The 15604-nt window shown below is 47.9% G+C and overlaps 1 protein-coding gene across 1 annotated transcript in view; it reads left to right on the top strand.

Annotated features, from left to right (window-relative positions):
* The window catches only part of LOC143323576 (SH3 and multiple ankyrin repeat domains protein 2-like), a 166171-nt gene that overhangs the window by 84561 nt on the left and 66006 nt on the right, over positions 1–15604 (top strand). Inside the window, exon 12 of the mRNA XM_076735501.1 lies at positions 11159–11591. Coding sequence (XP_076591616.1) covers positions 11159–11591 — 433 coding nt within the window. The remainder of the gene's footprint in view (positions 1–11158; positions 11592–15604) is intronic.

The raw sequence follows: 15604 nt of genomic DNA, 5'->3' as shown, positions 1-15604 counted from the left end.
CATCAGCGAGGAATGTTCTCTTTCCTTAAACAAGGGTTTCTGCACTGATGTGTGTGATACGCTCACACTCTGAAATCCGTGCTATATTTGGCTGATTGTGCCAGCAGTGTCCCCAGGAAGGAGGACAAATTGACTCTCACTACTTCAACATCGTGTCAGCGAGGCAGGAAAACTTAATTCACAGCGATGTTGATTTATTTATTTCCTTTCTGCATCCACACGATGTGCTACATTTGTAGTTTTTCACATCTGAAGCTGCTCCAACAAGTCACGTGTACGAAGCCTTTTGTCCTCACCGAAGGTAAATTAGCTGGAAATTAGCATCCAGCCAATGAAAGCGGGGGGTGGGGGGGTGGCGGGGGGTCTCTCGCAGGGTGACAAACAGCTAAACTGCTCGATGGTAATGATGGTCAGATTCAGCTGTGATGACGAGCTGCAGTTACTGATAAACAAGGTTCAGTGGAGACGGAAAATTACCTGCTGTGTGTGTGTGTGTGTGTGTGTGTGTGTGTGTGTGTGTGTGTGTGTGTGTGTGTGTGTGTGTGTGTGTGTGTGTTCTGCTGTCAGATCCAGTGCGTTCCTTCACAGCAGGTGTCACATGTATCACGTGGTACGGATCATGTCACATACAAAGAACATGGATGCATATCTGCTTATTTTCGACAATGCTTTTCAACATATGCAGGAAGTCCAAAAAGGCACAATCCAGCTAATATACTGGCCAAAAGTATGTGGACGTGCGTGTCTGAAGGCTTTCCATCATGACCATTTCCCAGTTTGCTGTGGAAGAACTCCACCAGCCTGCAGAGTCCTGACCTCGACCCGGGCCTTAGGCCTAAGGCCGGGCCTTACTGCCCACATCAGCGTTGGCGCTCGCTAACGCTCTTGCGGCTGAATGGGAGCAAATGGTGCAGATTCAAACGTGTTGGAACGACTGGAACCAGAGGATGGAGGCTGCGAGAGCTGCAGGTCAATGCCTTGACTTCTGAACAGGCTCAGTGATCACCTGTGGGTCGAATGCCAGCGTGTCCATAGACTTTTGGCCATGCTGTGGAATCAGTTGACTTACACATAAACCTGTGTGTTGGATTTTCAAAATAAAACATTTTTTCAGCACTGTACTGGTAACATGCAGCAGTACTGGTGAGCTCCTGTGTGTTTCCCCGTGCTCTGTCTGGTCTGACTGGTTCTGAGAGGGCAGCGCTCAGTATGGAAACACCCATGGAGGAAATCTGCTCTCATCGCTGCATTATTGCATACTTTATGACAACATATGCTTTGCATGTAGCCATCTGGTGCGCTGCTCCTGAGCGGGGTCATTTCTGGGATGAATTTGTATCAGCGTGTCAGCGTCCTTTGAAGATGAAGCAGGATGGAAAGAGGAGCGAGGAAGAGAGACGCGGCGCGGTAACAAGCCGTCATTACCCAGGACGGCGTGGACGCCGAGCGTCAAATCAAAGCAGAGCAGAGAGAGTCGTAGGAATGTACATGACATCATACGACGGGCAGGTGTGCACGCTGGTGTGGAAGCGTCGCTGTAATGATGTATGGAGCCGTCCCCCTCCGAGTTGCTTAGCAACAAGGATTTGTGTCTTGAAGAATGTGCTCGCCAGTCCGTCGCTCGCTCAAACGCTTGTTTTTTCAACCAGCTGATCTAACCTCGGATGCATGTTGACTTCCTGAAAGCGAGCTGTAGAATGAATCCTACGTTTCCACCTTCAGCTGCCGTCCGTCAGCCTCAGCGTCCCGCCTCCTGCTGTGCGTTGTCTTCCTCTGTCAAACTCAACCAAACCTGAAACACAAAGAGAAACCAGCTTCCATCTGAGCTGAGCTGCGTCTGAAAGACTGAAGTCACCGTGATCTCAGAGTGATTTACACTAAACTTCAGAATGAAATCATCATAAAAACACCTTCTAATACTTGTCGTATCGTATCGCTGGCAGCCACAGACGGCTTACATCTCCTGCTTTCACCTCTGAGCAGAGAAGGTTTTGGTTCCTCTCAGCGTGGATCACCTCGTCGTGAACTGGAGCTCACATCACTGTAGACTCCAAAACAGGAAGCTGCATTTTAAAAAGTAAAGCGATTCCTTTCTTTCTCATCCAGCTGTGAGTCACAAACCTCAGCTCAGCTCCTCAGAGCCTCAACTCTTTCATTTTGCCTGTTTTTTAAATTATTTGTCCTCATTAGATGCTGTTTTGGAACATCGTCGTAAAGTGAAAAATACACAGTTTGGTCTTAAGTTCTTCTAAACATCACATGGAAACTGAGAAGAGCTAAATATGAAACAGAAGGTCTCTGACTACCCAGAAATCACTGAAGTGTAAGCATGAGCCCTTTCATGAGCGCTGAAAGTAAAATCTTTTTATTTTTATATTCCTAGAATTAAATTCTTTTTGAAACAATGAAAGTAATAAAGTTTGACACAATGAAAGTCAGAAAATAAGTGATCATCTCTGAACATGGTCAAGGTTAACTCCATGACTGACGACAGATTCATTGTTATTATTGTTATTATTTCTATGGCTTCTCTTCACATGTTGACTCCTTAAACACAGATCACAGATCCTTTATTAAAGCCACAGTGGGGAACGTTTAGGAGACTGTGATCGTAAGAAGCACCAGTAAAAAGTCAGTTTGGGTGTTTGTGGTCTAATGGGAGCAGTGTTGATAAGTCTGACAGCAGCAGGAAGGAAGGAGCTGCTCGGAGTCCTGCATGGGATGGGACATGTTCTCCATCAGGGATGGTAGCTTAGCCACCATCCTCCTTCCTCCCAGCACCTCCACTGGGTGGAGGAGGCGTCCCAGGACAGAGCTGACCTTCTACACCAGTCTGAGTCTCCTCCTGTCTTCTGTGGAGTCCACTGTCTCTCAGTCTGTTCGCTGGTGGAGGAGGAGAGTGTTTACACCTGCAGACGTCCACCAGCTGCTCTTTGATTGGTGGTTATTGGTCATTGGATGGTTGTTGGTTAGCAGCTTACAGAAGATGTGGAATACGTGTATTGAGTCGATAGATTTGTTAAGCATCAAACACTTTATTTTCATTTGTTTTGAAAGAGGGATATTTTTATAGTGTGTGTGTGTGTGTGTGTGTGTGTGTGTGTGTGTGTGTGTGTCTTGGGGTTTTCAATCTGCAGAGTCAGTTGTTATTTTTCTCTGTTCTTTTCATCTTTTATTAATGTGAAATGTGCACATGAACGGACGCCTGAGGCTGTGACTGTAAATGAGCCTGACTGTTATTTTATCAATACAACAGTTTTTGATATCAGTGTTTAAATGGAGAAGCGTTTAAAGATTTAGAAAGGCAGCTAGCTTTCCTGTTAAGTTTATGCTGTTTGTTCCTCTGTGAAACGTTTTTCAGTAAAAACAAGAACACAGTTCAGCTTTTAGCCTCAAAACGTCCACATCTTCCAGACAGAAAGCCTCTGAGGAAGCTTTCAGGTGCCAGAAGTCTCCCTGAAACCAATCACGACCCCTAAATTCATAAATGTTTGATAAAACAGACCAAACAGACCAAATGTCCAAAGCAGCCTGTGTGTCTGCAGAGAACAGAGCTGATGTTCCAGAAGAGGCCAGCATGTTCTTCCACTGTGCTTTGAGCACCTGTGGTCATCAATACTCCGCCGCCTTGACACAGACCCTCTCGGGTCACTGGCTGTGAGAGTCAGCCTGATAACAGGTGATCTGTCCTGCTGTTGGATATGATGTGAAGCCAGCAGATGTCGTTCCACCTCGAGCCTCCTGAAGAGCTTCAGAGCAGAGGTTCTGTGCACCTGTACGAGCGTTTTCACTGTGTGGATGTGGAAGTGAGTCGCTTATCGGCTGGACTCTACTTATGGGTGATTTTATGGCGTTCTGAGGTCTTGCTGCAGGGTGGAGATCAGCTGACTGAAGGCCACAACATTCACGTCATCACACACAGTATGGAAACATCTGCACTTCCTCTGTTTCTCCACACGTTTATTCTGGTTTTCCTTTAACGTGTCATGGTCTGTATTATTTTTGCTGTTAGTGCCGGCAGACGTCATTGGCTCGTGACAGATAGATCGTATCAGTCCTGGCGTTTGCGTCGTGTTCACACTCTCTGTGTGCACTCTTTGAAACCACAGGCCACGACTTAAATACATCACCTGTCTCCCAGGTTATGTGCAATAACGACGCGCTGGCTCGGTCTTCAGATGATGCGGATCGCTCAGTCAGTCCAGGTCTTGGGTCTGTGGTTAAATCTGTCCACACAGATTGAACTGATTGTTCTCCCCAAACGACGCGTTCAGCAGCTTTTCCTCCAGCGGCGCCATCATGTCAGAGCTTCCTCTGGTCCAACACTCACGCTTTGAGGGACAGTATCTTTGTATGAACTAGTGACCGAGTTCCCTTTGACTTGAGATGTGATTTGAGGTGAAAGGATCAAGACAAAGAACAAAATCCAAATCTGTCTTTAAAGGAACAGTTCAGCGTTTAGATGCAGAAAATATGTTTTGATGTAGAAAGTGTTGTTTCTACAGTTTGTCCTGCAAGATTTTATCAACTTTACAAAGTCACATATGTTTGTCACAACTGTGAAGAAACTGATTCTGTCAGTCTGAACTTTCACTCCACATTCCTCTCGTGCTCCTGCCGCTGCTGCTTCACGCGCTCCATGGATGACTGTACGGCGGCTCCACAGAGCAGCTGTGCAGCGCGCTCTCTGCCTCATGGGAGGGAAAGAGAGGGAGAGGAGGTGTGTAAGGGGCGGGATGAGGGAGGTCGTGTGTGTGTGTGAGTGTGTGTTAGCGGAGGGGGTCGGCAGGCTTAGCAGGGAGGCGGCGGCAGTGGAAGGTGTGAGCCGGATCATGTGCGCGGCGCGCCGCAGCTCCTCTCCGCGGAGTCGCTGTCCGTGGTGCTGAAAGGGAAAGTCGGGTCTGAAACAACTGTGAGGCCACGTCGGAGTAGCAAAGGAGTGAAAATGAAGTCGATCATCAATGCCTTAAAAAAGGAAGGTAAGCTGCTTCCTCTTTCTTTCCGCACTTTTCAAATGAGGCGCTTCGCTGTCGGACGGTTCGAGCTCCACCGTCAACTTCAGGTGGAACAAACCTCAGCGTGTCCACTCAGAGAAGAACACGCGTCCCGATGTCTTTGTTTGAAAGTGTTCAGCATCATCTGAGGCGGTTTGTAGCCTCGCTGTTGGACTGTAGGTAGGTCGGCGCGTATTTAGGTTACAAGAATAATCTGCGAGTTCTCTTTTTTTTTTTTTTTTTTTTTTTTTTCGTTCGGACGGAAAAGAAAAGGAGGAAGCGGCGGCTCTGGACTAGTTTTTAGGTCACAGAGAGAGATGGAAAATGGGACTGAACGCGGAGAAAACACCCACAGACATGACTATGTGCCGTTCCCCTCACCCAAACAGAGCCGAAGCAGCCCATCCATCTGCCGGTGTGTGAACCCGCTTTGATTCACCCGCTGCTGTTTCTCAATGAAGCAGCGCAGCTCAGCGGACTGTGGAGCCTACGGCGGCAGAGAGGGCCAAAAACCTGGACTCCCGTCCTGAGCTGACAGCTTTTTACTTTCACTTCTGTACCCGAAGCTGTCATTATCATTATTTTTTTAAAGACACACTCTTTAGCACTAATAAGTAGGATCTACTGGCTGAATGGAGGTGTTGGATTGGTTGTACTGGCAGTGAACTGTGTGCAAAGGCTGCAGGTTTGCATCAAGGTGCAGCAGGAAAATGAGAGATTTATGATGCCAGTGAAGCCTCCAGTGGGAGAATGTGAAATCTGGCTCGTAAACACAGTTGTAGTTGTACACAGTTAAATATTTTTGTGCAGTAAATGCAGATATTCTTTCCTTTGACTGAGACTTGAATAGAGAGCTCCTCGAGGTGAATTGTGATTTGTGATTCTGGGTCATAGAAATAAAACTGACTTGGTCGTTTGTGGTAAAAGTAACATGTCCTCCGGTATGTCAGGCTCTGCAGCAGTGGTGTGAAATGGTGTAAAACTTGTGTCGTAACTGGTTTGTGCCTGTGTTACTGGCAGTGTGCAGCAGAATCTCCTGCTCAGATCTGATCTCTGCAGCTTCGCACGTTTGGCTGAAAGGTGACACAAAGCGTGCGTTCAGTTAGTTCCTCTGTTTTCCAGAACGTGATGATTGTCAGTGCTAACAGTAACCGTTCAGCTAAACTTCATGACGGTGGAACAATAAAAATGTTAAACTAAATCTGAATTCATCAGAATTTTCTTCCATGAAAACACTGAAGAAATCACTCGAGCGGTCAATTAAACTCATGATTCACCACCATTTTACATCACCGCTGATGTAGCTTCACAAAAGTGTCATTTACCCATCTGTCATCGCATAAGCAGAGGCAAAGCAGTGCATTGTGGGAGTTTGGGCTGCTCGTTGCTGCATTGTAGAAATTCTAGTGTTGATGAAATAAAGGACGTACGTTTTATATTTACAGTCCAGAAACTGAAATAAAATCACAGAAGTTGTCATTTTGGACGTGAAGAACCTGCTGACAAACATCCAAAACACAGAACACACATTTCATTTCACTTCATTAAAGCTCGTTAAACCACAAATGGAGAGGAGACACCAACCCCAACAGCAGACTGATGGTCGTCACCTCCTGAAATGATCCATCACATCCCGTCACACTTTGACCTTTTCAGAAATGATTCAAATGATCAATAAAAATAAGTCCAGATTTGACGTCTCTGTGGTTTGATGAAGTTTCAGCAGCTGAAACCAAAGTCAGAAAGATCAGAGTACAAAGGAACCGATGAATTAACACAAATTCTCCTTAAACTTTGATTAGAGTTCCTCTCCTGATTGACTGAGCCCCTAAAAACTCACCTCTGTCCATCAGATTAACATGTTTCGAGGTTTTTCCTTGAAAGAAATCCCTTCACGTCTTAAAATGGCTTACGAAGATGTAACTGCCGCTCTCCTCTTCCTCTTCCTTCATTTAGGATGCAGCTCACCTGCTCACCTTCCACTCTGCTCATCAGACACACAAACATTACCTGACCTTATCTCGCTAACGCTAAATTAGCAGCTTATATATCATCAAATGCTCTCTTCCTGAACAACCCCAAACTCGTGTGACGTTTTCTGTCCTTCTGTCGTGATGAGTGTCGCCGTCGTCTGAATCAGCTGACTGACAAAGCAGAAGACCTGAGCGGGCAGGCTAACGCTGGCTGAACGGATGGAGCATTTTGCGAAACAGGAAAGGCTCCTGCTAGCCTGAGTTTTGTCTGGTGGTCATCATTTCTCCTTTTGCAGCCTCGCTGCCAAAAACAGAACACGTCTCTGCCATCGCTTTAAGTAAAACTTTAAGTGAAACTTAGTTTTTAAGTGAAACTTAGCTGGCATATGCAGATGCGTAGCTCCACCTGGCTTCTCCTCTGACACCCCTCGTTTCACCACAGCCCCTCCCCACAGTTTGATTGGTTCCTGAGGTGACGTATGAGACTGCCATTGGTCTGCTGGTGGTGGAAGGTGGACGAGCTCAGCCTCGGTGCTGACTGACTGCTTTGTTTATGGTACGTGTTGTAGTTCATGAAAACACCATGTGGACGTGTGAACAAGGGTAGAAACTTAATGTGCGTCGGATGAGGTTTTTAAATCAATGAGTCCATGAAAGGTTTTTTGACTGCTGATTGGAGGCGGTCAGACTCCTGGACTTTCATTAGTGGACTAAATGAAAGTGAAATGGAAATGTTGGACTCATTATGTTCAGATTTGGGTGTCATGGCTGATGGTTCTCCCTGGAAAACGGTCGGTGATGCCAGTCAGCGGGTGAAGTCGAACGTGTGCTGTTTAACGACTCAGCCGCTGTCCATCGTTCTCGTTCTGATTATTTGAAGCACGTTCGTTATTCACAGCTGGAATCAGGATTGCTGACACCGCGAAAACTGCGAGAGAGTTTATTTCACCCTCCAGCTCATCAGGATTCAGAGCTGCAGCTCAGCTGAAGGTAGCCTGACTTTGATGAAGCAGTGACTGAAAGACAAACAGCGGCTCCACGTGTTAGCGCCTGTCAGCGTCGTCGTTTAGCCCGGCTGACCTCTGACATGCGTTCTCAGTTTCAAGAGCATTTAATTCTATACGTTCCACTGATTGCTTTTCCAGCTCTTACATAAGATGCTGGGGTCGTCTTGACTCCCCTCCCCCTTTGACTTGATGATTAATTTGTGTGAGCGATCGTGTGCACGAGAAGAAGAGAGCACGTTGATGCGAGAGTGCGACAGTTCAGATGAAGCTGGAGCCTCCAGCGTGGAGGCCACACAGCCCTCAGGGGCTCACACAGATAGCTCCTGGTAGCTCCTCAACGTGCTAGCTCATTAGATGTTAGCACCTCTTCTTTTCATCAACACGTCGGCTGCAGACAGACGCACAGAGAAAGGTCTGAGATATTAGTCTGGGAGGGTGATAATGACTCAGTGAATCCCCGTTCAGATGTTCATGCTGCCAGGAAGCGAACAGCAGGAAACTGCAGCACAGCTAACAGGCGACCGTGCTAGCCGGGTACCGTTGTGTCAATCAGCTGATCATCAGGAGGCGCTCGTTGGAATGGCTGCAGGCCCCGCTCTGCTCCCCCTGCGCTGCTGTAATTGTGAGGAGAGCTGGTGATGGCAGTTGTAGGCTCGTCATCGCACAGCGTAATGGAGGAATGAATCCGTGGGGAAATCAAGGCCAACCTCCATTACTGCTCCAGTCCGACGGTGCAGCGCAGGCAGCGAGGGCCGGAGGAACTCATGAAACCCTGATAATCACACTAATGATGGTCAGAAAGGGAGCGCAGCGTGGAGCGAGGGCCGCGGCCAATCACCAATCAGTTCAATATACACCAGAGACGCTTAGAAGCTTCCCGTAGTGATTTCACCCGACACAGTCAGTTTCAATGGATTGACCGAGTAAAATGACAAGTTCAGTGACCCCCGAGAAGGTCAGCAGGTGAGGAGATGATGGACGTGCATGTGCATGTGTGCAAACTCTGCCAGCACGTCTGACGTCACTGATAGCACAGAGAGCGAACAGGTAAGCTATTTACGTCCTCTCACCTCCGTCCCTGCGCCATACAAACGCTGACACGCACGGCGCTGACGGCTGAATGCAGACGCTCCGGTGAAGGTTTTGATTTTAGGTTTCTGATCATCATGATGGACTTTGTTTAAGAGCTCTCTTAATGATGCAAGGTGCTTCAATAAAAGAATAAATTAAACCAGACACAGCAGAATCGGCCTCAGCGCCACATGGATGTGCTGTGAGGCTGCATCGTGCTTTCATTAGATTTCCCTCAGCGTTTCGATTCGTCCACCAATCGGGTTTGTCAGCAGGGATCACAGAAAAACAACCAACTGAATGAGTGCCAGACCTCTTCAGCTCCAGTAGACGGTAGTAAAACTATCATATCATGAAACTAATTACACTCTTTCTCACTCCCAGATGTGAATAAACTCCATCAGATTACGCTTCATGAGAGTAATCAATAATATGGACCGTGAGGTTTGTGGTTGCAGATCTGCAGGTCGCAGACGAGTGTTGGCCTCAGTGGAGGTGTGTCACCTTCTGTTCAGGTGCAGAGCGATGTTGAGCTACGCGCTAACGTTTTCTCGTGAAGGAGCAGGAAACTTCACAGTGTTTGCCTGCTTTCATTCACTGCTGGTGAGGGTGGAGGGTTACAGAGCTTCTCCTGCCTCACATCGTCTTCATTCACTTACCTCCACCATCAGAAACGTGTGGGAGGGAACACGAGCCGACCAATCACAGCTCTTGTGGTCTCCACTTTGACCAGTCCTTCACCTTCCAGGCAGACAATCCGGTCTGTGCCGTGTGAGGCGTCAGTGTGGTCAACACATGTCCCCGCTGAGGCGCCGCAAGAATGAAACCCAACAAGCCGCCGTCCTTCTTTTATCATGCAGATCCTCGCCGATGCTGAGCTCAGCTGTGGAAATGAATGAGCATCAGAACGTCAGCCGTCTTCAGGAGACAATCCAGAATAATTAGCATCAGTTTATCTTCACATATTCACAGTGGTAGCACATACAGCACGCTGCAGAACACATTGTTTGCTCATCACAGCTGTGAACGTGGGATTGTGTCACAGTTGCTCTTCAAAAGCAGTTTAATATAGAAAAGACTGTTATAATTAGAGACAGTCGTAAGCCTTGTATGTGTGCGTTACACTGATGAGAAATTTAAAGTGATCGTTCAGTCATTCAGGTACTTCAGCAGCACGTCAGTATGAACCGAAGCTATGAACTCTGGGTCTTTGTGACCAGCTGGAAAGTACCTTTCACTTCCCATGTTGACCACAGTCTGTCGCAGAAACAGAGAAAAGGGTTGATCAGGATCTCCATCAGAAAACCATGAGCAGCGTTAACGCCGACCTGAAGTGATGAAGAGGAACTTTTCTGACACGAAGCTGGAGCGTCAGGCTCAGACTGACGGACAGCGTTAGAGGCTCGCTGCTAAGCTAACTCCTGTGCATGCTCACATGCACCGTACGCTAGAGCTCCTTCACAAAGCCATGTGAAGGCCAATCAGCGCAATCCCAAAATGCATTTCAGCTACCAGACTGACACAACATCTGTTCTGAGCTGCTGCAGATGTTTTCTGACTCACTCAGCAGGTGAAGATAACAGAGACACACGGCAGCATCATCCTGTTGCAAGCGCAGTACTAATACTGTAAGAGCAGAGGTACTGCTACTGAATACTGCGTACAGTCACACCTTCACAGTGGCTTCGGTCAGTGGTTGAGCGCTCAGGGTTAACGACCCTTCATCAGCCCTCGCAGTCGGATGCTCTGAGCTCTGCTCGTGTCCTGCTTTGGGAACATTTCACTTTAATTTTGTCGGTCCTTCAATTTAAACTCCAACTTCAGTCCCTTGAAAAGCCTCTTTGGGAAGCACTCACATACAACCAACATTTTAACATATTTATCCTGTTTTTCAAATTTTCAGTGGATGTGAACACAGATTTTTGACACTTTTGTTCCTTTCTGGAAGCCTGTTGTTGGAAACTGCTTCCCCTCCAAACTTTTGTTCCTTTGAATCAGCGTTAAAGAGCAGAACAGCTGGTCTGTCACAAACGAGCAAAGGTCGCCTGAATGATTGAAATGTTAAAATTAAGACGAATAAAAGTGTCTTTCCTTCTCCCTCCTTCCTCCGCAGTGCCTTTCCGTGAGGCTCCAGCCTACTCCAAACGCCGCCGGGGTCCGTCTTCTGGCAACGGCAGCGGAAACGACCAGTCCCCCTCCTCGTTATCAGCGCCACGGGTCCTCCTGCGCTCCAACAGCGACAACAACCTAACGGTCAGTCAGTACCAGCAGCACGGTTCTCCCGGCAACTGGGGCCCCCACCTGCAGCAGCACCAACACGCCCAGCCCCACCTGCACAGGGGCCCCCAGCAGGGTCACTCGCAGCCTGGCTCCTCAGCATTACACCGCAGCCTGTCACCCCAGCTGCTCCAGCAGATGCCCAGCGGCAGCCCCAATGGCAACGTGGTGGTCCGGACCATGGGGAGGGGGGCACGCAGCCGGTCACCCTCCCTCAGCCGGCTGGGGGAGGAGGCCCGACGGGCTGTTCCTTCGCAGCGGCAGCCCAGGTGAGTCTCTGCGACACCTGGAGAGTGTGTGTGTGCGTGTGTGTGTGTGTGTGTGTGTGTGTGTGTTTGGGTGAGTGTATGAGGAGGAAGGAGTGAGAAACACTCCGCCGGGTTTTTATCTTCTCACAAGATCCAGGCTGACTAACCCGAAGGTCAGAGGTCACGCATGACTCACAAATATTTTACTGTCAATATTGTGCTGCGGTGTTCAGGCGCAGCTGCGATCTGGTCAGGGAGGCTGTCACATCATCATCATCTTCATCATCATCATCATCATCATCATCACGTCTGCATCTGCGTCTCCACAGAAATTCTGCAGAAAAGACACACGGAGAAGATTTCTGTGGAGTCTGTCTGTCCAGGTTTGGAGACATCTGTCTCTGAGATGTCTCTGACCTCACAGTGTGTTCAGAGGTGGAGGGTAGAGGAGCAGTCTGATGACCAATCAGCTGCGTGCGTGCACAGATGCACGGTGACCAGGTGACCGCAGAGCGTGAAGAAGCTTCCTGTAGTCTCTCTCTGATCACTCTGCTGAGTTAAAGAGGAACAGCAACGTGTTGCACATCAAGAGTCTTTAGTTATCCTGATTTTTGTCTTCAAAATTACGATCGTTTGCTGAGGGCCGCGGCGGTGAGGACTCGACCTTAACGCACGCTCCACCAGCTGAAGGAAGGAGTGCGATGCTGAATCAGGACGAGGAGCGAGGCCTCCTTTAATGGCGCCGTCTCTCCTTGAATCTTTGCCCTCATCAGTCTGGGCTTGTTTTAACTAAGCTCTGTTTACCTCTGTTGGCGACGAATATCTCAGAACTTGGGCAAAAGCAACGGAAAAGTACCTGCCCGATGAGAACCATGTCTGTGTTTGTGATGTGGGTGAACTGTCCCTTTAAGCGAGGCCTTCAGTGAGCAGAGGCTCGTTACTGTACGTACAGTATACATCCCATCCCACCATCCCCCACGCCAGATGATGTACGACGGCTCCTCTGGGAAACTCGCCATCACAAGGCTTCCTACAGTAGCTACAGCAACCGTTGCTATGGTTGCTTAGAGACACTTTGCAAATGCATGCAAGTTTGTGTGTCGGCAGAGTGTCTTCACGTACCAGCTTTAAGAGAGCGCACGCTAAATTTAAGTGTGTGTGTGTGTGTGTGTGTGTGAAGCCACCTCCACCTGACCAAGTTCATTCAGAAACACCACCGTGTGTGTGTGTGTGTGTGTGTGTGTGTGTGTGTGTGTGTGTGTGTGTGTGTGTGTGTGTGTGTGTGTGTGTGTGTGTGCAGGAACATGTGATCCGCTGGAGGATTAAAGTGTGACGGGCATTTAACTTGGAGCGATGTAACTGTCAATCCCGATTAAGACACATGCTCTCTGGCCTCTTCCTCTACCTCCTCCCCCTCCTCCCCCTCCTCCTCCTCCTCCTCCTCCTCCTCCTCCTCCTCCTCCTCCTCCTTGGCAGATGGACACATTTGGAAGCACTCTGCTGCACAAACACTACCCACACTCTGCAGCTCTGCCTCTGTCCAACGTCGAGAGGAAAGGGGAGACGCGCTGCGCGTTATAGAAATGATGTGAAGCTGAAGCCGTAGAATTAAGACAGGATGAAGAGCAGAGAAAGGAGGAGGAGGAGGCCGCTGAAGAGGAGAAAATAAAGGCGCAGAATGAGGGGTTTACAGCGAGGGTGGAGGGGACGGAGTTGAGGGAAGACAGATGAAAGAAGGGCCAGAGAGACGGGGGAGGACAGTTGCCTTTGCTTCAGCAGGAACATGAACATCACCATCGTGTCTCCTGACATGTTTCAGTAAAAAGCTCGGGGGGGGGGGGGGTCATCAGCTGACAGCAGTTTACAGCAAAACGCGCTTCTGCATTTCACCGTCTTCACGTCTCAGCTGCATCTCAAACACGGCGTGGCCTCCGGCTGAGTGTCAGCGCTTTGATTTGACACTTGACCTCTGAGCTCCGTCACCAGATCCCCGCAGGCGCGTCCACGATGCGCCGGGCGAGCAGCACTTCCTGTATTTCACCTCCACCAGACTGCTTTCCTCTGGCTTTTACTCTGCAGCCTTTTCAAAGTTCTGCATGTGCAATAGATTCATCAACACTTTGTCTGCTCTGATGAAGCCAAAAGGCCCAACACAGAATCAGAAAACTGTTTTGATCCCTGAGGGGAAATCGGCTCAGTCACAGTCCCAGAAACACAATTTAGAAATAAGAAATATCTCAGAGAATATGATAAATACATTAACAAATTCTATCATGTACACTATACGACAAAATAAATCAACCATAAATAATGAAATATGTCAGTGTAAGTATATAAACTGTGTATTATGCTACAATAAACCTTCTGTATAGAAATATATCTGCTGTGCAACGTTCTACATCAAGTAATCTGAATACTAGAATACTATTACTGCCAATACTAATACCATAATAATAACAACAGTAACATACTAACAATAGTAATAATAGTATGTAACAATACATGTTAGTATATAGTAATGTTAATAATAACACAAGCTGCAGGGTAATGCTGTGTAAACATGCAGTATAAATAATGTACATGTACACGATAGTATTCACCGTTGAATTAATTTCAATTCAGATAATTTGTTAGATGGAAAGAAAAGAAATTGAAGATGATTTGATTTTCATTGTCACTGTTTTCTGACATTTGATAGACTGATGGACAAAGTATTAATCCAGAGGTAATGATCACATGAACTGATGATCAGTGCAGTTGTTCATGTGCTCATAATTAGACCGTGAGAAAATGAATCACCGTTCTGTCACTTTTCTGCTGGTTCCAGCTTCTTAAACGAGAGTTTAGTTTTCGTTTGTCTCTTTTCTGTCATCATGTCAAACATCTCTGTGTTTGACGTCTGAACAGAAGCAGCAGTGTGAACCTTCAGAGCTGAGCCGGCTGATCGGAGCCTGTGGTGTCAGTCGCTTCTGATGTGATGGAGTAGGTAAAGTTAGCGCGTGGCAGGTTCATCAGCGTCTGACGGTCAGGCACAGGAGGCGCTAACGGCTCCACGGCTCCTCTGAGTGTTGGTCCTGCACTGATTGACAGCTTCTGCTGAGGTCGAGCCAGCCGATTCTCACTGAAATCACTGGAAGTGCAGTTCATTGACGGTCTGCTGATCGACGCCATGCTGCCAGCTTTTCATTTGTCTTCAGCTCTTTGGAGTCGTTTCAGCCGTTAACACCTCATTCAGGTCTGTGCCTGTGTCAGACCCTGGAACCGAACCGCGGACTGAGTCCACATTGGGGTGTCGGCAGTGGAAAAGGAGAGCGAGCGGGTGATTAATTGCGAAATATGACATCTGCTAATAATGTAGGTCTGCAGCCTAATCACGCTGTGCGTCTATCTGGGCTATCAGGGACGCGTGAAGCTCTGGTTCTGCAGCGCTCCTGTGGGCTCAGGAGCAGAAACCAGGCAATTAGTGACCTTTTACTGGGATCCCCGAGGTCACATTTATACGATCAGAGCTGATGGTTAATCCTCAGTTTTCAAAGTCAGGTTTTATTATTGTTTTAAAGGATGTTCGTTGAATGAATCATCGTGTGTCACAGCTGATTGATCCTCTTCCTCTGAGCTCCATTAAAACCTTCATCACCAGAACACACACACTGCAGTTTACTCTGACTCAGTCACACACACACACACACACACACACACCGTCCTGCTGCCACAAACACTCACTGCAGCACCAAATGTGGATTCATCCGCCGCTGAAAATAGTCCCCAACAGATGCTCTGCTTCCTCCTGATTTGGCTCTAAATAATAAAAAATCCGTCCTATTTCAGGAAGTTAAATAACATTTTTTAATGAAAGTTAATGTTTGTGAGTCATTTCTGAGGTTTCCTCTTCAGAGGGATCCGGTGGGCTTGTGGCTGAGAGGCGCCGGCAGTGCCGGGACGTGGGAGAGGATTGAGAGACGGACTAACAGCTGCTGGTTTCGACCTTTTCACAGAAACACTGAGAGTATAATGTGTTACGCGTGTGTGTGCTG

Source organism: Chaetodon auriga, chromosome 1 (assembly GCF_051107435.1).
Source record: "Chaetodon auriga isolate fChaAug3 chromosome 1, fChaAug3.hap1, whole genome shotgun sequence".
Classification (NCBI taxonomy): Eukaryota; Metazoa; Chordata; class Actinopteri; order Chaetodontiformes; family Chaetodontidae; genus Chaetodon; species Chaetodon auriga.
This window is presented reverse-complemented; position numbering and strand designations above follow the sequence as displayed.